Below are 26,984 nucleotides of genomic sequence, written 5' to 3'. Positions count from 1 at the left end.
CTATGGTCTAGTTGTGCTGCTTCATGTTGCATATTAAAAGTTTTTCTAGTCCCATTCTTGTTTCTGTTGAGATATTTTTAAGCCTTGGGTTAGATAAAAATGTCTACTTTTAAACTTTAAGTCCAATTTGCTGTGTATGGTAAATTTGTTAGATATCTCCACAATACCAGTAGATGGCATTATAATGGTAGCTACCCATGTTATCTTTATAGAGCTGGTCAGCTTGTTCTAAGGCTATGAAGACATCTCCATAAGCCTTTGTTCAGTCTTCTAAGGTATGTCAATCCTCTTGAGAAATACACAAGTGTTATATATTGAAGCTATATTTACTTAAATAGTGAGATGAAGGTAAAAAGGGATGTCTTTGACAGATGACTTCTTTGTCTATTTCTAGTGTGCTTTCTAGTGTTTGTTTTTATCTCCATCTAAAAGAATTTATTTAGCAGCACAGCTTCTGTTACTGACAGCTGTTAGAAGGACACCGTCTAAGGACGATTAAAAAGTACACACATTTTTAATTCATTATTTTTTAGACATAGGCTTTTGTACAAAGACGCAATATAAAATGTGGCAAGTATGCTTTGGAGTGAATAGTCTTTAGACTTACCCAGTATTGAAATGTGTTTGATCCTGAAACGAGTTGGAACGAGTCTGACCCCATGACTGACCCAGCAAAGGGCCAACAGGTTTCATCTGGTAGTTAAAGAAACTCCTCATCAATCTCATCCTAAGCCCTAACCCGCTGATGATGAGAAGTGTGTTTATTGTGGAGGAGGAGGAGGTGGAGGGGAGAGAAAACGTCTCGCAGAGAAAACCCGTTTGGTGTTACTAAGATACTCTTCTTTGTTGGAGCTCCACAATAGAGGCTTGGATATTTATTTCAAATCTCTTGCACATGCAGACATTTTTCCCAGGCCTTCTACTGGCAGGGCCAGCCGGAGAATATAAAGTGGTGTTTGCATACCTTCCTTTAAGGTCACAGTGTCTCCGTAAAGCTGCCTGTTACAATGTTCGTTACCGCAGCAACATATTAGCTTGAGCTGGGAATTTTAAAAAAGAACAAGCAAGATTTCCCCTCCTCTCATGACTCAGTTTTTCTAAACTTAGTGAAAAATAGCAAAACTTAACCAATTCTGGGCCAATTTTTTTTAGTGGGATGTCATTTGTGTGGAATAGATTACGCCATTTTGTTTTGCAGGAGTTTGACTAGGTTAGAATGGATGATGTAGATTATTTTGTTGGGCCAAAAGATTAACTTCGTGCCTACTTGTTGTTCAGTAAATAGAAAACAGTAACAGGAAAGACTTTATATTTATTCATTATTCAAGATTCAATCTAACTCTGACAAAGCACAATGATGTCATAGCTAGCTAGCTAGCTAGCTATTCAGACTGAACAAAAAAAGAATTGAAGTTTGGTCCCTCCATGTAAAAAACTAAGTTTTCTGACTAACTTTAAATGGAATCAGTAATGGAAACACAGCAGTCAAATTCAAATAGTTGCCTTGCTGCAGTGAGGTTAGAAAATTTTGATTTCATTCATTTTCCATGTTCCTATGTCATTGAAGCTTCATTAAGAAGTCTGAAGAGTCTTTAGAAGTTCATTGCACACCTTTACAGGGGAGTGTCCCTCTTTTCTGCTTTCTGTCTTTGACACGGTCATTGCATTGTGGCTGACTGGTTGAAGGATACGCTAATAAGGTCCCTGAGCATCTGGCATGTCTTTAGCAAAGAGAACAGTCTTTTTGCCAGGGAGTGTAAAAGGCCCTGCCCCCTTCCTTGCTTATTATGTTCTTGGCCCTTGTTGCACACTTCTCTGACAGTCAGCAGAGGGATGGTGCACAGGATGATCTCTGCCACCACCTGCTGACCTGCTAAGGATGGATGGCGGCATCTAGGAAGCTCCTGTGTAACTCTCTTCCTTCATATGTTTTCTTGTCTGTTTGTTTTCTTTAATAAAACTCAAATGAACAAATATTCTTAGACTTTCTTGGCCCTGCATTTAGTTTCTAGAGGAGAGCTCTTTGCTGGATTCATGTGTTGAAAAACTGTCACAAGCACATTTGTAGCTGTGCTTCAGTTAGTCTGTAGCACAGGCTAGATGGAAAGCCTGCAAACTGTTTCCAGCTCCACTTACTGGAGCTGGTGGGATTTGTAGGTTGATTTACAAGTCTGGTTGTGTGTGTCAATCTGTGCATACATAAATCCATGCATTTGTTTGCTGCTGCATATGAAGTTGTTACTCTGGCCACTCGACATATTTCTTAGAAATCTCTTCAGTCTGGTTTGTGCAAATCTGCAGTTAACCAGCCCCTCACTCGATGTTGGTGTGAGGATCAGGGGATGCTGAATATTTTAGAGCTGCTATATTTAGAGATAGTTACACATTTAGAATGACAAGAATAGAAACTTTCAGCGGGCTCTCTGGATACCAAGGCACAGGTTGTTTTTTTTTTGGTTTTTTTTTCCTTTTTCCTTTTTTGTGCCTTCACCAGTTGACGACTTAAATGTTTGATCATTGATGATGACTCAGTTGGATTTTTTTCTATTTATACATGATACTATTTTCTTACCTTTTGTGACAGAACAAAGGCTCAGATTTTTTCCTTTAAAGAACAAGTGTTGACAGAACTTGAATGCGCAACGTCATGGACGTAGATGGATTATTGAACTTAATCAGGCATCTCAGCTCAGTGTCCCGCTTCTTTTCTTTATGTCAAATACTGTCATTCGGGAACCAGTAGTGATAGTAAAGGAGGTGATGAACACTGTCTTTGCCCTAAATGATCTGAATGTGGAATGATTTGAGTCTTATAAATGATTGAGAGGCCTATCTAAAGGGAATATACCTTCAGCATGTCATGGGCAGCTTGTTAAGGTGGACTGGTGTGTTGAGTGGACACATGTCCTCCCTCTCAGTTCTGCTTGTTCTGATGCATCCTTAAGAGAGTGCGTGTGGGACGTGGCTGAAGTCCCTGAAAGCATTCCTCTCTCACCTCTGTTACCTCTGGGGAGTGAGATTTGCTCAGACGTTGTCTCTTCTCAGTCTTCCTCTCTTGTTCTCCATCTTTTTGTCTCTCCTCCCTCTTCCTCTTTTTATTTTATTTTATTTTTAAACTATTTAGCAGCATTAAATGTTTCCCACAATGTTGCATGTCCTTTAATTGTAACATCTGTCTAATGAACTTGGATTGTGTAAGTGTGCAAAGGAACATGATGCAATAAAATAAAAAAAATCCATGTTTCTTAGATTTGTGGACATATTTGAGAATCTTGATTGAATTAGGAATTTGAATTGTCATCGTATCGGAAACATTATTTCATTATTACTAAGCGTTAATAGCTACAATTGTGATAGCTTTTAAGTTTTTATATATTTATAAGACTCCACTAAGGTTTTTGTTTTTTATTGTTTTGTTTTTTCCCCTAATGTGCAAAGGTCTCTATCATTACCTGTAATGAGGCTGCAGTGTCAACATTAGCCACATCGGGTCACTCTATACCCTGCCCATTTCCCTCTTTATTGTGCTAGAAAATTCTGCACTCACTGAGGCTTTTCCAGAATAATACAACAAGAGGAGGTGAGAGGCATGTAATTGCGCTGTATGGCACAAGGATGCTACAGGGGATTTTCACCACAGTAAATAAGCCTGCGTTTTTAAAGTGCTTCTGTTATTGTAAATGCAGACTAATAGATCAGTGTATTTGTGTTGACATTGAATTTATCAATATTGTCTGTAACTTCTGCATACTTAAAATGTAGTACTATCATTAAAAAAAAAGGAAAGTGACAAAATGGAGGTTAAACTGCGACACAACTGGAAATGTGGATGCTTGAAGGCAGGTGTTTTGGAGCTGTGTTTGCAGAATGAAGAACTGAGCTTTGTATGATTAAATCTTCAGAATTAAAACCATTTCCACCATTTAAAGGGGCTTGTTGAGTAACAGGAAAAACTTAACAATTTTCCCCAACAGACCCCCTTCATGTACTTGTTGGCAAATACTAAACAGCAACCATACAGTCATTATGCTAGTTGGTAACAAATTGGTCACATGCACTCAATTTAACCAGTGCCCAAAAGCAGAGAAGCCTTGTTATCCCATGCCTGACTGCCTACCTCTCATGTATGAGAGCACCTATCTATCTTAAAGCGCTAGACAGCTTGGCTCTCCTGCAGGGGAGGGAGGTTATGAAAACTGTGTGAACAGGTAGAGAAGGACTTTATTAACCACTCAGCAGTTTGTGACCCGGAAAACCCAAATTACCCCAAAACCCTCTCGTCCGCACGGCCCTAGGACATGACCGTGGTGCTGAAGGAGCTCTTAATCGCCCCCAGATGGGGGATCTGCTCTTGATCGCAGACAGTAGCTGAACCAGCCAGGCATCATGCGCTATGTAGCAACCCCCTCCTTCCTTCTCCTCTTTTTAATTTTACCTCTGCTACTACCAGCCACCGTTGGACCCTTTTTATAGACCACTGTATGTGTATATAAAAGAGCTGTTTTACACACAAGTCCATGGGCGCCTTTATGTCATGTTTGTGTATTGAGTGGAAGTGATGCTGTTTTATATAACTGGGGGGAAGAAAGTGATTTCCAGCTGAAAGCTTTACATTCTAACTGGATATGAGCTGTAGAAACTTTTATACCCCTAACAACATTTTACTGTGAAGTCAAACCTGTACCAAGAATTTTGACAGTTATTTCTTTTTTTTCATTTTTTGTTTTTCAAATTCTGTTTCAGTGTATTCGGTTTTATAGAAAAGTATGAATATATTTGTGTCTCACCTTAGATCTCAGCTTAATTAATCTCATTTTAGTTTTGAATATTTTTTGTTCAGCAGTTTCTGTGCCCAAATATTGGAGTTGAAAAATAATTGATAAAAAACGAGAACAAATAAAAGTCATTTGTGTGTTCAGTGGTGATGCTTTGCCTTGCCTTTACCACCATCTTCAGTTCTTGTTGTTGTACAACAAGAACAAAATGGGCAGGGTAGAGTGAGGATCTTTCTGATTTCTTTAAGGTATTCAGCTGATGTAATGCATATGAATAGTCTTGCTAATTAAGGATTTCTTTACCTTTTAAATGTTTTGTAAAGGTTTGACAATATTTTTATAACATTTACCTTAACAATAAAAGCTTCTGTCAGTGAAGTTTGATGTGTTGGGCTTATCCATATTTCCTGTAGCTTTTGTTAATAAATCCCAAGAAAACAGCATCACATGCCCAAGACAAGACAACCACCACTGTGTTACATCGAGCTGGTATGCCTGAGTTTGCTTTGAGATTATGAACAGGTTGTAGTTCTCTATACATATTACAATTTCCATTGTGAAAACAGGGATTTTATTCCTGTGATTTGCATAGCTGTTTTACATCTCATCTCAAGAGATAGCTTCATCTTAGTATAAAGATGTGAGCTCTTTTGTGTACTAATGGATACTGAAACCCCATAAAAGCCTCAGTACTGGGCCTTTATATGTCATAAGTGCCATTTATTCACACTTCTTTCAGTGTTGATAGAAACCTATTCTAATTTATGTGGAGATTTGGCTCTTAAATCCAGTATGGAATATATTATTTCTAGTATATCATTTAAAATGCATTCATCTTTGGTGTGAACCTGATTTTCATGGTATCCCATTAATAATGTTATGGTTATCATTTAGAATGTTACGTCCATATCTAATAATTTTTTTTCTTATATGTGTACTTTTCTCTTTCAGGGCATTAAAGCACGTATTTTGGAGACTTTTGTAATGCTCTTTCTGTTGGCTCTGCTCATTCTGGGTATTGTGTGGGTGGCATCAGCCCTAATTGACAATGATGCAGCCAGTAAGGAGTCTCTTTATGGTATGTAGTTCTTACTCTTCTTTATTTTATTTTTTTGTATTGTACTGTTAAAATTGTGGAAAGCTTCTCATCTGTGCTCATTTAACTTCAACTTTGAGTTATCAGTTAAAAAAAAAAGGAAATGCGGTCTGACTTGACTTGGACGCATTTCATAACTCTTAAACCTCCGCATCATGAACTTGTTCGATGACATAGTGACATATATCATATGCATTTCTAGACTCAGAAACCGCACTATACAACTTTTACATCTGGGATGCGATGTGACGTTTAGCTTCAAGGTATAATGAGGAACTGACTGTTTTGGGCATGCATTGTTGCTGATTCAGCAAACATACAAAAAAAACGCAAGAAGATTAAAATAGAGAAAAGGACAAAACAAGAGTAATCGTAAGATCGTCTTTTACTGGCTGGAGAGAGCCAACAGGTCAGGTAGGATGCAAGATAGATGCTGAATTAGCTGTCATATGAGGCGTGTGACGGAGAAAATGCCAAAAGTGCTGTCGTGTGTCTTTAAGACCAGAGGTTCAGAAAGATGGCCTGTGTATTAATCCCTGCAGATCACAGGAAAAAATGTATCTGCTATTCTAAAATAATCTTTTTATTCACATATATTTCTTCTTTGTAGATCTTTGGGAATTCTACCTTCCATACCTCTATTCCTGTATATCTCTGATGGGAGGACTGCTTTTACTGAGTAAGTTATTTGATTCATGGCATACACACTGGCAACCATAGTGGCACAAGTGAACTACCCTTAACTGGTTTCTGTTATTGGGCTTAATCTGACCTGGTAATTATAATATTTTCTGTTTTTCCATGTAGTGTGCACTCCTGTGGGGTTATCAAGGATGTTCACTGTCATGGGCCAGTTATTAGTCAAGCCAACAGTAAGTAATTGTGTACAAAAATAAAAACAATATCTTATCTTATCTTATCTTATCTTATCTTATCTTATCTTATCTTATCTTATCTTATCTTATCTTATCTTATCTTATCTTATCTTATCTTATCTTATCTTATCTTACTACATTTTGTTCATTCATTTGTTTATTTGTTTATATTTTTATATATTTATGTATCTGCCATCCAGTGGAGATCAAGTGTGTATACTGATAGGTTAAGGAAAGGTTAGTCACTGGCAAAGGTTTATGCTCATAGTAGTTTAATCTTAAAAGATCAGAGTTGGCTCTATGACAGCTTGCTCCTCTCCTCTGAAAGTGGTCTCAGTTGGCCATTTAAATGCATGACAGTGGACTACAAATACATCACCAACTCATCCTCCCATCTGCCATCATTCCAGTCCCACTTTGGGCCTAATTATAACCTATTTCATCTTTTCCGACTCCGCTCCCTCCCCTTCAGATCCTAGAGGACCTGGATGAGCAGATTTACTGCATCCATTTGCAGGAGGAAGCCCTTCAGAGGAGATTAAACGGTATGTCTGTGGGAGACGTGTTGGCACATTATAGGCAAGGGTAAGGGTTGACTGCACTATAGGGTGTGATAAAGTAGGCCACACTGGACTTAATTAGCATTGAAAATTCAGCTTGACACATGCAGACATAGATATTAACAAAACAAAAAAAAATCACACACACACCTTTTCTAAAACTGTTTCACTCTTAGACCAGTCATAAAAGCTGAAGGTCATAGCACCTGATATGGCATTGAACGTAGAATGTTATGAGTTTTTTCTCAAAGATATGTTCATGACCTTTCAGAGCAATGGTCCCTGCTGGTGAAATGATTGCCTCTATGAACAACAGTCTTAGAATGGCAGCCTGTCTAATAATATCAAGCCAGATACAGGGACCGAAAGTGAATGTGGAGCTTCATTTTTGTAGAACAAGGGTTAACGGAAGGGTGGGATTATGTGTTTGGGCTGCGTGTGCGCGTATGTATGACATTGTTTTCATGTTGTAAAGCACTTTGCAGTGCAACTGTACAAAAAGTGCTATATAAATAAAGTTTGACTTAATTTGATGATAGTATGGAAATGACATCTTTCATGGAACTTGTTGCTTGCTGCTGTTGACATTAAAAAGCAACTTTTCAGGGACTTCTAACAGGGTTCCAGGAGAATTGTGCTGTTCTTAAGACTTGCACACAAAGGGAAAGTTTAAAGAGTTGAAAGATGATAAAAATGTTATTTTTTAGCCTGCATTTCCGTCTCATGTCCAGCCTTCTGTTTTCCCCCCAAATCCTTGCTAGACACTGAATTATCTCAAAAGCAGGAAGTCATTACCCAAAACCTACTTTAATATTAACTCAAGCACGCAACCAAGTGTACAGATGTGAGTAAATGAAGAGGACGAACGTCCTTTCAAACCAGGAAGGTAAGAGAGATATCTGTCTCTGATAGCGTATGTTTTAGAATGCTATGCCTGCCTTCTCCATAGACTGCCACCTATGCGTACGGTTTCTCTTAGGGCTCATTCCTCACTTCCCTGCTTTGAACTAACTCGGAATAATTGTAATCTATTCCTTACCATCTCCAGAACTGTGTGATCTTTACCTCACAGTGAAGTCACTGTGTGGTAAAAAAAAAACAACAAAAAAACCCAAAACAAATGGCAGTGGTCAACACGTCTGTGTGTGGACTGATGCCAAGCTGCAGTTCATATAGCCTGTTAAGGATGGGAATTAGACATCAGGGAGGATTTAGTTCAGTAGAATTTAAACCTCTGCTTATCACACATAAATGTTTTTTTATGCACAAACTGTATGCTATGCACCTGCAAATACTTGAACATGCTCATATGTAGGTGAAACTGAAGGTTCAAGTTTTGTTCCTTTGATCCAAGAGCATTAAGCTGAAAACAGTTCAGGAACAGTTCACAGGACACACTCCAAAGATAAGAAATGTTGTCTTCTTGCTTCACCTCTTTGCATCAAGTCTTTCTAATAGATTATCCTCGTACACAATTTGGATTTTCTAGATGTGGCCTGATGAGCCACATCACTTGGTGCATTCATGTTTATTTACATTTCAGGCTCTTTGTTGTCTTCCCTTTACGTCCAGTTGCGCATTTGCTGTGGAATGCTTGCAGCTTAAATCATGTGAATCAGTGCATTGTTGTTTATTAACCATGTGTGTCTACTTCCCTGGAAAAAAAAATCTTCAAGGAAAGAACTTTAAGAATTTTCTGATAACCTGCAAATGCTTTATTACGGGAAACCTTTCTTTCTTTCTTTGTAATACTATTTATTTACAGTACTGTGTCTTTCTGTGTTGTTTATTAAATTCTGGCTTACAAAATAAAAAAAATTAATTTGTTAATGCATCTAACAGATGAAGCAAACTTTTTTATATAGTTGAAGGTGCCACAAATACTCAGTAAATTTATCATCTGATTGATAAAAAAATATATATTTCAACAAAACAAATTGCATTGTTTGTACTTTCTACTTTACTACAACATTTCTGGGTTGACTATTCTTCGTTGGTAAACAGGTTCATAATTAAAGCAAAACTGGCACTTATATTAACAATAGCTTATCCGGTATGTAGCAGTTTAGTTTGCGATGCTTATTTTTGGTGGGTATGTTTTCTTACAGTTTAAAAACATGAAATTAACTGATTACAGTTCAATTGATTTAAAAAAAAAAAAAAACTTGTAAAGTTGTAAGTAATTAAGTCTTTTTTTAAGCAAAGAAGTTTGTCATTAAAATGAAGAAACTCATCTGTTACATTCATGTTTTTAGTATCTTTTCCTTTTAAATACCACTTTAAAATAAAACAAAAAGTGCACTGGTCTTTATATTTAAAGTATTTGACAAATATCTTCTTTTGTATTTTCTTGGATTGATTTTGTATGGCTTCAAAACCATTGTTTCATGAGAATGCAGCAAAAAACCAAACCAACATTCATTCATTCATTCATTCATTTTCCGAACCGCTTATTCCAATTCAGGGTCGCGGGGAAGCTGGAGCCTATCCCAGCCGGCTTTGGGTGACAGGCAGGGTACACCCTGGACAGCTCGCCAGTCCATCGCAGCCAAACCAACATTCTAAGTTTAATATGTTTTTTTCCTTTTTAAAGTGAATCGCTGAATATTAATGGGAAAAGGTTTTATTCTGTTATTGGCACTATGTTAGTCTCCAGTCGTTTCTCAAGAGTGACAAACTACCAGCTGCTTGCTTAAAGTTGGCTTGCACGTAACAAAAAAAAGATTTGAAAAAAAAAAATCAAAGGGCACAAGAAGGTAGATAAGCTGTGTTTTGTTTGTGCGCTTTGTTTCTCACTAATTTCCCAGAAAATTGCATTAACAGTCAGTCCACCGCAAGTCCAAAATGACTTTGCACACAGGATGGTTTTTCTCAATACAAAGTTGAGGTAAATGGATCATTAAGCGAACAATTACAACGTCACCGAGGTGATGCAAGTTTTACAATCATGCATATACAGTTTAGTCTTCTATGGCCACCGTTTGTTTGGATGCCTACCACATATGCAGACTTCTGAACTCAGCATGCCATACAAGCAAAGCACCAACCTGAGCTTCACCTCGCTTTGTCTTTGATAATTTTTAAAGGACTTTTTTCTAGTGTTTTTATATGAAAACCCTGAAAACATTCATTCATCTGGCTTCAAGACCTTGTGGTTGCTGTATTATAATGTATTAAATTTTCACTGAATGTTCAAATCAGACCATATTTCCTATTTGTCTGAATTTCTAATCAGATAAAGCCCTATTTCTGCGTTAAACTCAGTGTCCAGTGTTTCAGGAGGGCTTATGCTTAGGCAGCTTAAGCATCTCTTTAGCAACATCCTAAACTTTTGTTCGGGATGTACCAGTCTGATTCTTTGGATCTGTACTGGTGCTAATCCAGACCCAAATGGGAAAAACATCAATTTTCCCCCTCTTTGATGAAAGTTGTAGTTATGCTACATAGGGTTTGGGTTGTAAGTACAAATGGCCATTTTGATGGTCATATGATTTCAAATGGGTTCTCTTGCTTTTAAGAACATTTTGGATGTATAATCTTCTTGTAAAGGGTATATAAATGCACATTTATTTATATACCATAGTCAAAATGATGCACACACTCGGTCAGACTATCCCCCTCCACACACAGACACACACACACACCTCAAAACTCGGATCTGCTGCTGAAAACGGAGCACTTGTCCAGATGCTATGCGGCACAATGACCTTGCCAGTGCCTCCGTTGTCTCAGCATGGTGTTTAGCATATTTGTGGGTGACGTAATTTTTTCACTGTGGAGAAGGTTGGAGAGGATATGTTGAATTACTCTGAACCCTCCTGGCTGCCAGAAAACTCACTCAGCATCTCTGCCTCGCTGTAACTCAGTCTTTTACTTGACGGTGCCAGCAGAGGGAGAAGAAGGATGTGTGTAACTTCAGTATGGAATGATGTCATTGAAGATACTGCAGTTGAAGTTCTGACCATTTCCCTTTACTGACAGCTTTGTCCCTGGTTTATTCTTTTTGTGTGTGTGTGTGTGTGTGTGTGTGTGTGTGTGTGTGTCTGTTAAGAGGCTATTTTTTTGTTTATTTCAGCAGTGATTCATCTGACTTGTAGCTGATCAGATTTGGCTATCCTGAGGCCAAATGTTGAGGTTGTGTTTGGAGAAAAGAGCCATTGAACTATTTGTGACATTTCCTGTTGTGTTGCGACTGTATTTGCTTGAAGGGTTCAAACTTTCCCTATTCAGATCCTGAGGCAGGTACCTGCCAGGGCTTAGACATGGACTCTTAACTCTCTCTGTCTATCTCACCTCTTTAACCTACTTAAACCCATCCAGACAGGGCGTGTCATAATAACTGAGGGAAAGAAGGGTCTGATCAAAGTGATTGGTCCTTCAATCATGTAACAAAGATGAAAGGTGGTATTTTTATTGCACGCTAGTAACGGTGTAACATTGAACTAATTGGTCTTGATCTGCCAATCACCTAAGGGGATGCAAATGGATAGTCTTCTACTTTGGCTTCAAGGGGTCTCTATGCTGCTGTGTCAAGCTGGAAGGAAAACAGAGTAAAATAGATAAATTAGCCTTAAATGAGCTTGCCTTGTGGTTTTCCTGGAGAATCCCTACCTGCCTTATCCAGCCCACTCAACCAGTCATGGCATGTGCTAGACAGCTCCTGACACAAGAGATTATTTTTACTTGTTTGAAATCACGTGTTATGTATCAAGTAGGAGTGCTTTTTTTGATGACATCTCTTAATAAAGATAAGTTAAATACCATGTGCTAAGGCAAGACAAAAACAAATTAAGATTTTTTTAAAATTTATTTTTACACAAAAGCAATGCCAGAAAAAGTTTTCTGGCAGATACTATATTCCCATTCAGTAAAGGAAAGAATAGGGAATGACTATATTACCTATTGAACATTTTAGCTAAAATGAAAATGTATATTTTATATTTTAACCCTAGGATGAATGAATTATTAAAAAACAATGCCACATTTTTATCACATACAGTATTTTAATTCTACAGTCATGTACAGGGACTCTATTCTTGGTCTTTAACATTTAAATTTTTATGTAGTTTATTTATTTTATCTGTTCCATAGAAATATTTTTAAAATTATATAGTCATTTATATAATAGTAATAGTAGTAGTAAATAGTAATGATAATAACACCATTTGAACACTGAGATTTCTTTTTTTTGTTCTTCCTTTTTCTGTGTCCACAGGCTCATCCTCAAACATTTACTTTCGGGGAGGCTTTAGTCATCACCTCAATAAAGAATTGGACAATATTAGAAATCAGAGGAATAAATTGGGTAAGTATTTGTATTTCATGACAGAGATGATGTATTTTGTTTTAAGACCTTGAATTCCCATGGAGATATATGCCAGAAACGTTAGCTTTTTACATATTGCTGACAAGCAGCCGCTCCCTCTTCATCTGCCTTAATTTCTGAATTTGAACTAGGATCAAAACTGCCTGATAATTTTCCATCCATTTTAGGATATTATAAATGAGGCCTGAGCCTTTTTGGAGAACAGGGTGGGGGAGGAGAGCACAAAGGCACTTAGGATATTGGACAAGATGCAAACTTTATATTGTTGCAAGCCTTTTAGTGATGTCATTAATTTAGAAGGATGGTGCATATAAAGTGCTCTTGGCAAACTTCTCGGGCAGGCAGGTTGAATACACTTTAAAAATACAGAGGACTAACAAGGTTGGAAATGGAGAAAGAAAGTCAATATGGCAAAGAGTAGAGGGCAGTCACATACACAATGTAAGAGGACAGTGGATGTCTAGAAGACAAAGTGCGTGTGGTTTACAAGCTGTCAGCCATGTCTACAAACATGACTGATGAGCTGTTGAAATATGAGGTAGATATAAAATTGAAATGTTTCATCTGGCTCGGAAGAAAGTCACATTAGTGCCCACCACACACATATTCCAACCAAAATATAGCTCACCAGATTAATTTTGTTTCATTTCTTTTCATCCTGGATTTATTACTGTTTCCGCTAATTAAGGCAACGATGAGTGTGGCTAATTAAAGAGGAAGAGCATAATTTTTTGAAGGTTATGAAATTTATATTACCTGGAGGCGGGATGGTTGTGATACACACATTTATGATGCATTTTACCAAAACAAGCAGTGTAATCCCTGTAAACAAAGCCAGAGGGCTTGTGGTTTCAGTAGTTGTCTTTGATGAACATCTTTATTAACTAAATGGAGAAACTGGTTCGTAACAAAGGGCTTAAGCTCACCACTGAATAGTGTTACTGAAAGGTTTGGTTTGCATATATTTTTTAAGGTAATTTACCTCATAGTTTGTTATACTTTCAGAGAGAAGAAAGAAAGCATCAGGATGGGAGAAGAACTTGTTGTATCCAATAGTGATGCTGATCCTGCTCGCAGGAACGGTGAGTGCTGACCTATCATTACTCAGATTGTTTGCTCATGGTGTATACACTCTGGCTGGTGGCCACTGAGACTAACCCTGTACCTCAAAACTCTTCTTTTCCCACAGATTCTGGGTGGCAAAACTACTTTTATTTAATAGCTGTTTAAGACAGTGCCGAATAGCCACCTGCAAAAACTGTGATTTTCAATAAATTATAGAGTGGGAATACCATTTATGTCTTCTGATACTGGTAAATAAGGCAAAGAAGCCATGTGCAAGGCATGGCACGTGCATCATCCCCCTTCCCCCACACCCCAACATTGTGTACGTCTTGAAAAGCTTTATGTTGAAACAGGTTACAATTATAAACATAGTTATTCTGCTTTACCATAGTTGCTAATCAGTACGGCACCTTCATTTCCAATTATACTATGACGGTGGATGCTTGCAGGATTTGATCAATCTCTTTATAATTATGATATGTGTAACTAAATCTTTATCTTCCTCTATGTCTGCAGACAATCTCTGTTATTATGGTGGCACTGAATATCCTCTACCTTCTAGTGGATGAGACTGCCATGCCCAAGGGATCCACAGTAAGCCTTCTAACTGCAGTACATTTTTAGCTCTTACATACACACTAACGCACGTACAGATTGTAAACTGCAGAAAAGCTGGCCTATCAGACCTGCCATGTCCCTGGCGGAGACATAAATCAAATTCCAGATATGCTCAGGTGCACGTTGGAAGAAAAGGCTCGACGAGATGTTAATCAGGTTCCAACCATGTGCTACTGGTTTTGTTTTGGAAGTTCATTCAGTCATTTCACAGCAGTGTGCAGATTCAATGAGCTTGCTACGTGTTTCATGTCCACAGTGTCTGAATAAGCTGCTTTTTTCTTCCCTCTGCAAAGGCAGGCAGGGCCAAGTGAAGTGCTCTTTACCGTGAAGCAGACTGAAAGTGTAGAATGGCTCTGAGATTCTCATCTCCACCTTACATGCAACCTGTTTTAAGCTGTCTGTGACAGAGCTTGTTGCATGTGTTTGTGTGTGTGTGTGTGTGAGAGCATTTGTGGTTGGATTCTTGTCTGGAAAGGGGCAACATAATGTATCTTATTTCTCCCACATTTTATTTTGTGTCTCGTTGGGAACTGACAGAAGAGCCCTCGACATTCCAGTTATTTTATTGAGCAGAGATGTATTCTTTGGCATGACACATTACAGAAAATCCCCCAAATTATGCTTGTCATGTAGCTTGAAGCTGCCTCCCTGATGCTATGACCCCACTAAATAGTTTATATTTTTGCTGAGCTGGATGAATGCCACACCTCTGATCTTGCACAACTATGACGAGGGACTTCCAGTCCTCTTAAACAATCAATACTGATATAAAATCCATCCTTTCCCTTATTTTACCTGTACTCCAACTTTCAGAATCTCCCCCTCTGGCACAAAAATTCCCTCTGCGTGTTATTTGAAAAAAGATGAGGACAGGGATCTGAAGTGAAAGTGATTTGAAGGGGTGATGGTCTGGTTTGACGTCTGGACAAAGCACTAAGAGGGCAGAGACTCAGACTGTGGGAAAGTCAAATGAGGCCCTTATACGCTGATTGTTATAGAAGGAGAACACAATAGAAGTGCCCCGTCAATGTTTGTCTTCCTTTCCAATGAAGCATCCTGCCGCAGTCCTTAGCATAATGAGCAGTGTCCAGTTCAGCTTTACAGAACAAGGAGAGAGGAGGAAGAGAAGCAGTGAGGAGAAGCAGGTGAAATGAGATGTCTGTTATTGGCACACCTGTAAAAATGCAGCATTTTACAATTTTAAAAGCAAACACAGAGATTCTAATATGTGTTACCGAGTGTCCTCCTCTTTGATAGCTGTCCCTCTTGACAGTATATTTTGTGGACTTGAAATATATAATGTATGTATATATGTATATCAATATGTCAATATATATTGAAATAGTCTGACTGACAAATTGATATCCAAAAACATAACTGTGAAACACTTGGGTCAGTAGAGGATGTTTTCAGTGTGTTATATAAATAGATTTGAAAACATAACCCACAAAGTCCAAAGGATGTGTTTCTATTGTCCCAATACCAGACAAGCCAGGATACCCTGTACTTAACCCCCACCCTGACTGTTCAGAGCTTTTTAGACAGAGCTTTTTTCAGTGCTAGATGGGTGGTCATATGTCCACAAGCCTTTTCTGGCTGTAGCAAACCTTGTGAATAAATATTGGGATCAATACCAAATACTTTGTAAGATTAAATACTTGCAGCCACTTTAAGTCAAGTGGAGGATGAATATCAAATCCACCTGCCTAATACAGAATGCACATGTGACATCACCGTGGATCACTCTACAATTTTGGGGGCACTTGGCTACTGTTTCCATCAACGCTCTGAGGTTTATTCCAAGTAAACTGTGATTTAAAAAAAAAAAAAAAAAAAAAGCATGCTTATACCATATTGAAGGAACATCCTTACCGTGATACGCTCAGACGAGAGGTGAAGAGTTGTTAGAATACAAAATGAATGCAACACTGAATATTAATAACTTAAATAATTAACCATTAAACCATTAATGGTTTAATAACTTAAACCATTAACAATCTGCTCAACAATGAAGTTCAGGTCTAGATGTGTATCCAATGGTTTCTGTCACAGACATCAGTGTTTACCTTGTGCTTGGTAGAAGTTCCCACATGTGTCTGTGTACTACTGATAAATATCTGTTCCGTACCATCTGTTGCAATCCCCTGATTATAACACTGATTATTAAATGTTCCTGCAGCCATTTTGCAAAGCAGATAGAGTAGAACGTACCAGTCTACAGACAGTTGGCTGCAACTACACCATCGTACTGTGAATGTATATGTTAATTAAAAATGCATTCTGATATTTTGTTTTCAAAATCAAATATATTATCCGTGTAAATTTTGGGAGTTACAAAAGAAAAAAACATGTCTAAAGACACAGGATTATTTAAATTGAAACTTCTAGTTTAAGCAGTAAAAATATGAATGCAGTTAAAATATCAGTCAATATATGTATTTGTTACAAGAATAAACAGTCACACACAAACACAGACACTGATATATGAAGCTTTACTGGATCTGATGACAGATCTACTCTGAAATGTCTGAGGAGTGAGCCCTGTCTGCTGAGGACACAACTCGGGGGGAAAAAATGAAAAGATTAAATACTTTTAAATACTGCTCTTGTCCTTGATACAGTGAAAATGCCAAATAGTCACACAAATTTATGTGTTGATGGCATCTGTGCACGTTCTCTACACTGTAAGTCCTCTCTATGCTACCAAAACCTTCACTGACAGTAGGGACAAAGTCATGGGACTTTTAATGGTATTATGCCTTTTTTATGGCAGCCCGATTCACCATTGCACTGGAAATATATCATTCATACACAAACGTAGCTACACAGCTTCAAATGACCTGTTTTACCGTTCAGCAGTTTAGATGCTTTTCAAACAATTTTCATTTTTGTACTTTTTTTTTTGCTTTGGAATGGGTTTTACAGATGGAGATACACCTATTCATACACTCTCCCTTTCAGAATTTCCTGCTCAAATGCAGAACTGGTGCAGTGTGGCATGGGCCACATGTTTCTTTGCATGCAGAATAACTGAGATCCAATTACAAGCGGTCATTCAAGACATGGAGACAAATCGTAATGCCAAGTGTGAACAGATGAAGTTTGAGCAGTCCACTTGCGATCAGAAATCCCGGGACACACATCAATACCAGGTCTGATCAGGACCCCAAATGATGCGTGTGCTCCTACCTTATTTTGTGCATTATCTAAAGCACATACATGTGCTCCATCACCATTCCTGCTATCTGAATGAGAAGAGTTGGCAAGTCATGCACAGTGAAAGCTGACAATCTTAAGTGTATACGTACATATAAATTTGAAGTAGACTCTTAATGAATGCCTACCCTGCCCGCATTAAAAAATGACATCAGATGGTGTCTGCTAATTCTCTGTGTATGAGAGAAAGAGAGAGAGCACTGCACCATGGCTCTGCAGTAAGCTCCTGATGATGACAGTTGCATTACAAGGCATGAAACAACCTGCCATGCTTTCCTTTTTTCCTGCAGCCGCTTTTAAAATACAGAGGCTAAAGAAAGTCAAGATTCTAACAGACTAAAAAAACAAATACAAATACTAACTAAAACAGAACTAAATTATGATAACCACTTTGTAAATTGCAAGAATAATAAAGGCACTGTATGTCAATGTAATAGTATGGTGAGATGTTTTTTAATAGCACTGTACTTGCATATATTCTATGCATCTATGGCTGCATAAAGACATGAGAAATAAAAAAAAAAAAGTAATTGTAATCTGTTGTATAAAACAGGGGACACTTTATTACGTTTACTATAGTATTGTATCTGAAATGACTCCCAAAAGGATATGAATTTCAAACAGTTGTAGGTGGTTTTATACAAGTTAGTTTGATGAAGTGTTATAGGTGCTCCATACAATTCCCTGATTTTTAAGAGGATTAGTCCTGGTGCCAAGTCCAACAAAAGCCAATATTTATCATTTGACAAAACAGATGCTTGGAATGTGCAGTGTATGTAGATGTATGTCTTTTTCATGCTCCAGTTTCAAAAGACCTCAGGATTGGGGGGGGGTTGAGGGAGGTGGATGCCGAGTGTATTTGCTTAAGTATTTGTTTTGTTGTTTTTATGTTTTTGGCATGCTTTCAAACTGTACACTCGTCTCACTATAAGCAATGTGCTGTTTTTGTTTGAACACCTGTTCACATATTGTATGATCGACAGTGAGTCTCTTTCATCTTCTTCCATTCATTACTTTGCCAGTTTGAGTCTTTCCTTCTCAACTGGGAAATTCTTTGTGAAATGTCTCCTTACTTCTTATTGCTGCAGGATTTCTTTCATTTTGTGTATTTAAATTTCTTTTTGCTTCTCTTAAAATTGGTGTTGTGTTTATGCAAGTTTGGTATGTGACAATGCTGATTGATTGATTCTTCCCCCCTCCATCATCCAGGACCGAAGCATTGGGAACACATCTTTGTCCACATTTGGCGTGGCTCAGGCAGTGCTGGAGATCATCCTCATGTTGTATCCTTTAAGTGACCTCCCTTTCGTCTGTGGCCAAAGTACCATGCTCCATGGCCAAGAGCAACATTTGGAGGAAGCTTTGTTTACCCAGGACATAGTTCAGCCAGACACCTTCTGGAAAACATGTGGTGTTTCATCACCTTTTATCATAGTTGAAAAGATGAACTTTTGTGACACATAAAAAGTGATTCAATGAGGCTTCTTTTCAACCAGTGTTATTGGTCCTTGATTGATTTGCTGAACAGCTACTTGATGGTGTCTTCCGTTGTCGGTTTCTACAGCCTTCGTGTTTTTGAGGGGCTCATTCCCAGGAAGGATGACACAACAATGACAACGGTAAAGATGGTATACAAGGACAAGGGGAGTGCTAAAGTGGGGAAAGGGTGATGAAATTCTTCCAAAGGTGATGATATGTATGGGTTGCTTGAGTTTCTTCTATTTCCTCTTTTTCTTTTTCTGCTACCACTGCTTCCTGCGTATTCTGAGCTCCTGGAGCTCACTAATGTTTTTCTTCAGGGCCCCTCAAAAGCTTTAGTTGATTTGTCCAATATTTGTTTGTGGGTTGCGTAAACACTGGCAAAGTGCAAGCTCTTTTCTTGTACATCACAGGGAGAATGTAGTTTGCACGGGAGAGGGGGAGTTGGGGGGAATGTGTGCTCTGTTCAGCCCATAGTAGCACCTATTCACTTGGAAATGAGTTTGGGAGTGGTGCGGCTTGTTAACTAGCCATGACGCTTCAGTGAAAGGACTTGAAAGGACAATAGAGGAACCTGGTAATGACCAACTTCAGAGGTACTAATTGTGTAATATGTGGAACCAATTTAACATCAAGTGCCTTGTATGTGTGTGGGCACGTCATGGTTGAAACTTTCTTTTGGGTTGGGGGGGCTTTTCTTGTACTGCTGATAGTTTATTCCGTATAAAACTGTCCAATTTTCGACTTAAGAGATATGAGATATGTAATTAGACCTTTTGGTTCCCATTAGATCATCGGTTGCTGTGTGTCCATCTTGGTCCTGAGTTCAGCGTTACCAGTTATGTCCAGAACTCTGGGTAAGTAAGTTGTTTTTGCCTCTGTTCGGCAGTGTGAGCATGCTTATTTCATGCACTTTTTAAGTTAGATGTTTGAGTCCACTTTAAAATGTGATTAGTTTGTCATGTAAAAATGACCAGAAATTGGATAAAACTACCTATTTTGACGGGGGGAAAAAATTCTACAAATTTTTCTAATGTGTTCATGGCTTAATAATGAAAGCTTTTTCTTGAGAGAAAAATCGTAAATTTAAAGATTATCTTGACGAACAAACATTTTTTTTAATCTACTTTTTGTACAAGAGGAAACTTCGCCAAAAAAAAGCTCTACACATTGCCCGCTGTAAATTTTTGTGTGAATGTAAGAAACAAGTTACGACATGTTTATTGGTGAATGTTATATCTGCTGGTATGTGGATTTTGTTACCTAAGTACATCTTTGTGGATTGAAAGGTAGGTTGAACAGAAATGCCATAAAGACTTCACCACAAACACTAAAGGATAACTTGGAGTACAGGACCCCTCCCGGTCCCCCAAAGAGCGCACGTGGTCCCAGAAGCTTTGAACATTCAAAGCAGTTGGGTTTAATGTTTGCATATTTTCCCTATTTTGTGGGGGGGGGGGGGGGAGTACAGCTGTATGTTGTTAATTTAACTTTAGCTCTATCGAAGGACAGGGCTCAGCCAGAAAACATTATTTATGGTTAAAATCTGAATTTTAAAAGCATACATCCAAGCACAGTTTCAGCTTGGGGTGGGGCAGGGGTTCCATGTCCTTAGTGTGTGCATGAAGGGGGGTCCTTGAGAAAAATAAGTTGGAAACCACTGTCCTAGAGCCATTTTTGGTCCAATCAACACTAGCCCATCTAATTTAAATTCTCCAATAGTTTCCCATAGTGACATAAAAAAGGACTGCAGGCAGAAAAGGTGCAGACCCCAGCTGGTTAAACAGCACTACACTGTGAGTATGCAAGGATGTGTGTGAGACTAACAGAAATGAAGAATAGGACAGAGTGAGCACACAGTGAGTCACCAGGAGCTTTACAAAATATCAACAGGTTCTCCTTTGTGATACTGAATAAATAAAAGAAAAACATGCATGGGATGCTGTTTGCCTCTTAGCAAAAGATTTAAAGAGTTGTGTGACAAAGTGAGATTTTAAGAGACAAGCAAAGGTTTTGTGTTTATGGGGGTATTGTTTGTGTGTGCACCAGGTGGGAAATGTACTGTATTTCCTAGTAGAAAACTAAACTGCAATGCGAAACTGTGTTTCACAAATTCCTCTTTAATAAGGATGTGACAAATGTTGGATAGTATCCAAAGTCTATTTTAGCCAGTTCCCACACAGGTAATGATGTTTGGATACTGAAGGTCCTCTCCAACTTTAACATAGACCTTTTAAGCTAAAGAATATTCATTTGAAATAAAGCATTTTAGTATTCACGTCAAAATGACACTGCCACTCGGTACAACCCTGAAAAAAAAGGTAGATATTGAATGCATGACTTGCACTGTGTTAATGTATGAAGATCTATGTCATATAATATTAATCTGACAATTTAATGGCTAAATTTGTTTTAGTTTAAATTATCATTATTATTTTTACCTCCAATTGGATTTTCTTAAATTACTAAACCAAGATGGCATTAGAAACAAATTTGGCCAAACCGCAGCAGCTAGCTATATTGACTGGGGTCTCAGTCATTTCTCTTCCTGTCTCTTCACTGGCAATTTTGCTAAAGGTCTGTGGTGCTTGCCAAACTGCTTACTGTGGCTGTAAATACATCTCTCAAGACACTAAATCAATAGCTCAGTCTAATAGACGGCAGAGGTTGTGAAGATGTTACGGGAGAAATAGTGTTCAGAGACTTGGACTTCATCAGTCTGACACATCTGAATATGACATCTGCATACATATGATAAAAAGGGTGGGATATATATATATATATATATATATATATATATATATATATATACATATATATATATATATATATACATATATATATATATATATATGTATATATATATACATATATATATATATATATATACATATATATATATATATATATGTATATATATATATATATATATATATATATACATATATATATATATATATATATACATATATATATATATATATATGTATATATATATATATATATATATATATATATATATATATATATGTATATATATATATATATATATATATATACATATATATATATATATACATATATATATATATATATATGTATATATATACATATATATATATACTTTTTTTTTTCTTTTCTAAATTCGATTGTTCAAAGACTAAAAACAACAAATCCATCATTTTCATAATCATAAAATAGCATTCATTCAGTATTGCCTTTCATTTTTTAGTCAGTTACATTGATGCCACTCATTGTTTTTCAGTGCCATATTGTACCGATATATGGTATGGATATATGGCAGAGGTAATTATGAAGTAGCAGTACTGACCTACAAAATATGACTCAATAATGTAAACACATTGTTTAACGTCTTAGTTCTATATTTTTTCTGTTTTCTTTCTCCATTTCTTCTATTATCCAAAAGATATGATGGTGTTTAGTCAAACAAAACGTCTAACATTGGTTCTAATGTTATTTCTTTCCTTGAGAGAGAGATCTGCCTGTAGGGCTACATGTAACTCCTCATTCATTTTTATATTCCAAAGACACTGCCACTAGTGACAACTATGTGATGAGAAGTAAGAGCATTAGTGTAAGAAGTGTAAGAAAAAAAGCTACAGTTATGTAAGGATCCGGCCCATTCGATTTGATAAAACATGAAAATTCTTCTGCCGTGTAAACCTTAATTCCACTCTAAGTTAATTCTGGTCGTTCTGCACATGCTCGTTACCTTGTCCTGTGCCGATGACGCACGTTGTTTTGCCTTCCGTGTTCGGTGGTCTATCTTTCTTCACCTTCTCAGTTGCTGCAAAAAGTGAAGTAGTATGCTCATGTCGAGCTGGTACTTCAAATTTATAATGAAAATAGTGGCAAAACTGGTGGTTATTATGAAGTTTTAACAAGTTAGGACTGAAAAGACGAGAAGCAGGGGGCCAACTTTGTTTCCGGTATACATCACACGTCACGTGCACCCTCTGTCCAATCAGGACACTTTCCAAACCACCGCTGTAAAGAGGAATTAAGGGAGGACATGTTTCATGTAAACCTTCATTGGGAATTCTTATTTTCATGTAAACTCGGAGGAGAATACGTTAATTCAGAATTATTTAATTCCAAACAATTGAGTCCGAATTAAAAAACATCATGTAACCATCCCCCAATGACTGTAAATGTCAAAAAGATATGGGACTGGCTTTCTTCCACCAAGCTGACATTGTCCATAAACAGCTGTTGAAATTGGTTTTCAATGTTTTGGTGGTTTTTATGAATAACTTTTAATTTTTTTTTTACAGTAAGATTATACCTGTCAAAGACACAGATTTGTTTTTGTATGTAAGCCCTTCTATCAGATCGAGTTTTTGACTTGTTGAAAGAGAATTACTGCTGTGGAAAGTTGCATTGAGAGTTTCATCTTTAGGCAGTACAGGCATTCCTACATTTTCCTGTGCTTTCACTGAGAAGAAAGAATTTTGCTTATGAACACAATACTTAGTATGTCATTGTCACATTCATTTAATCTAACCTTTTGTACTTTTTTTAACATTATGATAAATATTAAATAGATATCTATCTATCTATCCCTTCGCAGGTATCACGAGGTTTGATCTTTTGGGAGACTTTGGGAGATTTAACTGGCTGGGAAACTTCTACATTGTCCTTTCATACAACTTGCTATTTGCAGTGGTGACAACACTCTGTCTTGTGAGAAAATTCACCTCAGCAGTACGGGAAGAGCTCCTAAAGGCCTTGGGTAAATTTCTCTCTTTTTTTTTTTTACACTGTTTCTAACAAACACTTTTTAATATTAAAAAAAAAATTGACAGTGCTCCTTGATGTCTGAAAAAATGCACTGCGTAGAATATGTTCTCATGCATTTTATCAGGTTAAAACTTTTGACTACTCAATTTCATCTAAACTTTGTTTCCACAAAGTTTTGATCTAAAAGATTGACAACTCCAAGCTACTTTGTGGCTCTGGAGACAGATGGTGTTTATTTCTTTGTGTGGTCCAGAGTGACAAAATGGGAGAACTTGCAGTAAGATCCAATGTGCAAGGGAACTGATGTGACAGAGGATGGGGCTTGTGGAGACAGGCCCTGGATGTTTGATACACAGGGTGGGATAGGTTTAAAAAATGTCAAACAAGGGCATTGAAGGGAGAAATGGACATCAGGACCTCTGTCTAAGTGAAAGGTTGAGGCTTTTTAATAAGATTTTTTCTTTTTTGCCTTATCTCCCACTGCCCAGGTCTGGATAAATTACAACTGTCAAACAGCCCCACGGACCCTGAATCTGGGAAGCTCTCGGCCAATGGGCATCAGAAAACTCTGTGAAAGGGACGATAGATCAACACACACAGACACGTGTGTTAGCAGAGCCAAAGGGAGATTTCGGCGGTATTGCCTGACTGCTGAAAGGTGAAAAGGATTGGAAGGAACTTAATAAACCCAGGCAGTGTCTGACTGTTGCTGCAAATGGAGGCTGAGAGCAATTTAGCTTTGTGACATTCCATCTTCTGCGTCTCGGATGGAAGCTGGTACAGAGCCAGAGCTGAGACTCAGGAGTGAAATAGATTGGCATCATTGTGGTGACCTTGATGCTAACCTCAACAACAACTGTGACTTCAAACAACCCATCTCTTGCTTCTGGGGCATTCTTCCCCCTACCATTGTCACCTAGCTTCCTTCTTCAAGATTCACAACACTGCACTAGACAAAAGCAGATGGATTAATGTACTTTCTGCTCAGTTTCATTGAAGCTCTGTACTTGGAAACTTCTGCTACATCCCTAGAATTCAATTAGACAATTTACTTATATGTCAGGGCTATCGTTTTTATTTCTGCAAAAGAGCAACTCATTAATAATAGTCTGTAATCATTGGTTTTTGACTGTTGCGTGTGGCAATACGGGCATGTTAAGGTATAACTTCTTTACCTAAGTTCAAAATATGAGAAGAGGATGATGTGCTTTGTTAAGCATGAAAATATGTCTCTTACTCATTTTCATTACAACCAGTACATAAAACTGCATGACATCAATGCTGTTAATTCATTCTAAATGCTGACATTTGTCTTTATATCTGGCTTTACATAAGTGCGCTTTAACTTTATTGATGATGTCACTAGTTTATATGAAGAAGGGTAATTTCTTCTTTTTTTTTATTCTTTTTTTTTATTTTTTTTAAATAATTATTATTATTATTTAGGTGCTCAAAATTTGACTTGAGCTATTTTGCTAAATGGAAACTATATGGGGTTTTTATCCACCTCAGTCTCATAGTTTCAATATGTAAAACGCTTTGATACATTTGAAGCAAATCTGAGGTTGTATTCCAAATATTTTTTTTATGCACATGAAAAAAAAAAAAGAAGTTACCCCACCTCCCACCCCCCGAAAAAAAGAGGCACAGATAGCAGTCCCATATGTAAATGTTGTTCATACATGGTTTCATACTTTATTCTTCCCTTATTTAGATGTAAATATATTGGGCTCTCATTGAGCTCATAGTGTCTGAATAATTCAGCTTTTTTTCTTTTTTGTTTCTTTTAAATGAAACTGTATCACAGATGAAGAATAAGTTCAATACATCCAGCCTTGTAGTCAGGACAGAGACTTGGCAACCCAGCTTCCCCTCCTTCACATGTCATTGCATTGCTGCATAATCTTCTAAACTGTGATGATTCTTGTCTCCAGAAACCACCTTTAATGCCTTATAAGACAAGCACCTCACAGGATTATAGTTGTTTGTTGTTCTGTAGAGTTTATGCACACATACATTGTCATTTTCTTGACAGTTTACACTGTGATCCTCTGTCACTGAGTTTCTTGTCTAAAGCCAGCTGGAATGTCACATATTTTTCACCATAAATGTTATCACATTGGCTCAATTTTCAGATTCATTCATCACTCAAAAACATTTCAAAACTTGCAAGGATATATATTTTTTCATGGTACCTAAAGATACATTGCTGAGGATGAAAAGGAAAACTAAATTAATATATTTTTTGGAAACTTCTCTTCAAGCAGGGCATTGCTTTATATCAAACATGCATTAAAAAAATACATTTAACTCGTAATACTGACCCCATTGTAAAAACAGACATGGAATACAAAGTAACCATTGGTGTATTAAAACGACATATACTGCATATACATAGTGGGTCTTACCATGTCGAGTCCAATTAAAAAACATTGCACGGCAGTGTTTCTGATTTTATTAGATGCCATTTTGAGAAAGTAGGTTATACCCATAATACAGGTACGTCGTGCCATTTCATTACTTTTGTCTGAAACTATTCTGTAGACATTAGGACCACGCTGATATATGGATACTGTGAAAAAAAAAACTTCAAGATGACAGAGTTTGACATGGTAATACAAGTAGGATGTATCCTATTGGAAACAGTTGGATGAGCTGGCAAAATTTTTTACTTAGTCTGGATGAACTATAGTTTAATTGGCTTAATGTGGAATAGAAAAAATTTTAGCCATATGATAGTTGTGCTTAAATCCATTTTGTTAAAAAAAAAAAAAAAAAACTGGACATGCAATACTTAGAAAGTATGATTAAAAAAAATTGCAATCATACTTGCAGATGAGAATTTGTAAGGCCATTTTTGATTTGAGCAGGCTTTTTCTAGTTGCCTTTACAGTACATCCCATGATAGGTAGAGGCATGGCAGGTGTCACAATTTTGGAGTTTGTATGTAAGCAAAGCAGCTTTTATTTCTGTCCATATGTCAATCTGTCCATGTAATTTTTGGTAAATGTTTTGTGAATTTATTTTTTTACAATCTCTATTTGTTAAATGTGTGTTTCATTATTTTTGATGTTTCAGTGTTTGCAAATAAAAGAAAAAGATCCAACATTTCTTCTCATTGTTATTAGTCAGACATGAGTGATGACTGACAAGAATCCAACAGTTCAACATTTTTAGAAAAGTACTGTCTCATATATGGTTTTTCAAGTCCCC

General features: G+C 37.2%; 1 protein-coding gene across 2 annotated transcripts in view; it reads left to right on the top strand.

The window, feature by feature from the left end:
- The window catches only part of lmbr1 (limb development membrane protein 1), a 38,342-nt gene extending 11,471 nt beyond the window's left edge, over nt 1–26,871 (top strand). Inside the window, exons 6-18 of one of the 2 annotated variants that reach the window (XR_013771750.1) lie at nt 5,727–5,853; nt 6,482–6,550; nt 6,679–6,743; nt 7,219–7,291; nt 12,522–12,611; nt 13,638–13,714; nt 14,214–14,291; nt 18,741–18,814; nt 19,060–19,150; nt 19,801–19,867; nt 20,733–20,806; nt 23,602–23,763; nt 24,260–26,871. Coding sequence is in view for 1 of the 2 variants with exons in the window: in XM_079259929.1 (XP_079116055.1) it covers nt 5,727–5,853; nt 6,482–6,550; nt 6,679–6,743; nt 7,219–7,291; nt 12,522–12,611; nt 13,638–13,714; nt 14,214–14,291; nt 18,741–18,814; nt 19,060–19,150; nt 19,801–19,867; nt 23,602–23,763; nt 24,260–24,345 (1,059 nt within the window). In the remaining variant the exon portion in view is untranslated. The remainder of the gene's footprint in view (nt 1–5,726; nt 5,854–6,481; nt 6,551–6,678; nt 6,744–7,218; nt 7,292–12,521; nt 12,612–13,637; nt 13,715–14,213; nt 14,292–18,740; nt 18,815–19,059; nt 19,151–19,800; nt 19,868–20,732; nt 20,807–23,601; nt 23,764–24,259) is intronic. The other variant, XM_079259929.1, reaches the window with a different exon arrangement.
- Nucleotides 26,872–26,984: the final 113 nt, after the last annotated feature.

Source organism: Telmatherina bonti (assembly GCF_933228915.1).
Source record: "Telmatherina bonti genome assembly, chromosome: 20".
Taxonomy (NCBI): Eukaryota; Metazoa; Chordata; class Actinopteri; order Atheriniformes; family Telmatherinidae; genus Telmatherina; species Telmatherina bonti.
The sequence above is the reverse complement of the archived record's forward strand: the minus strand, read 5'-3'. Positions and strand labels throughout refer to the sequence as shown.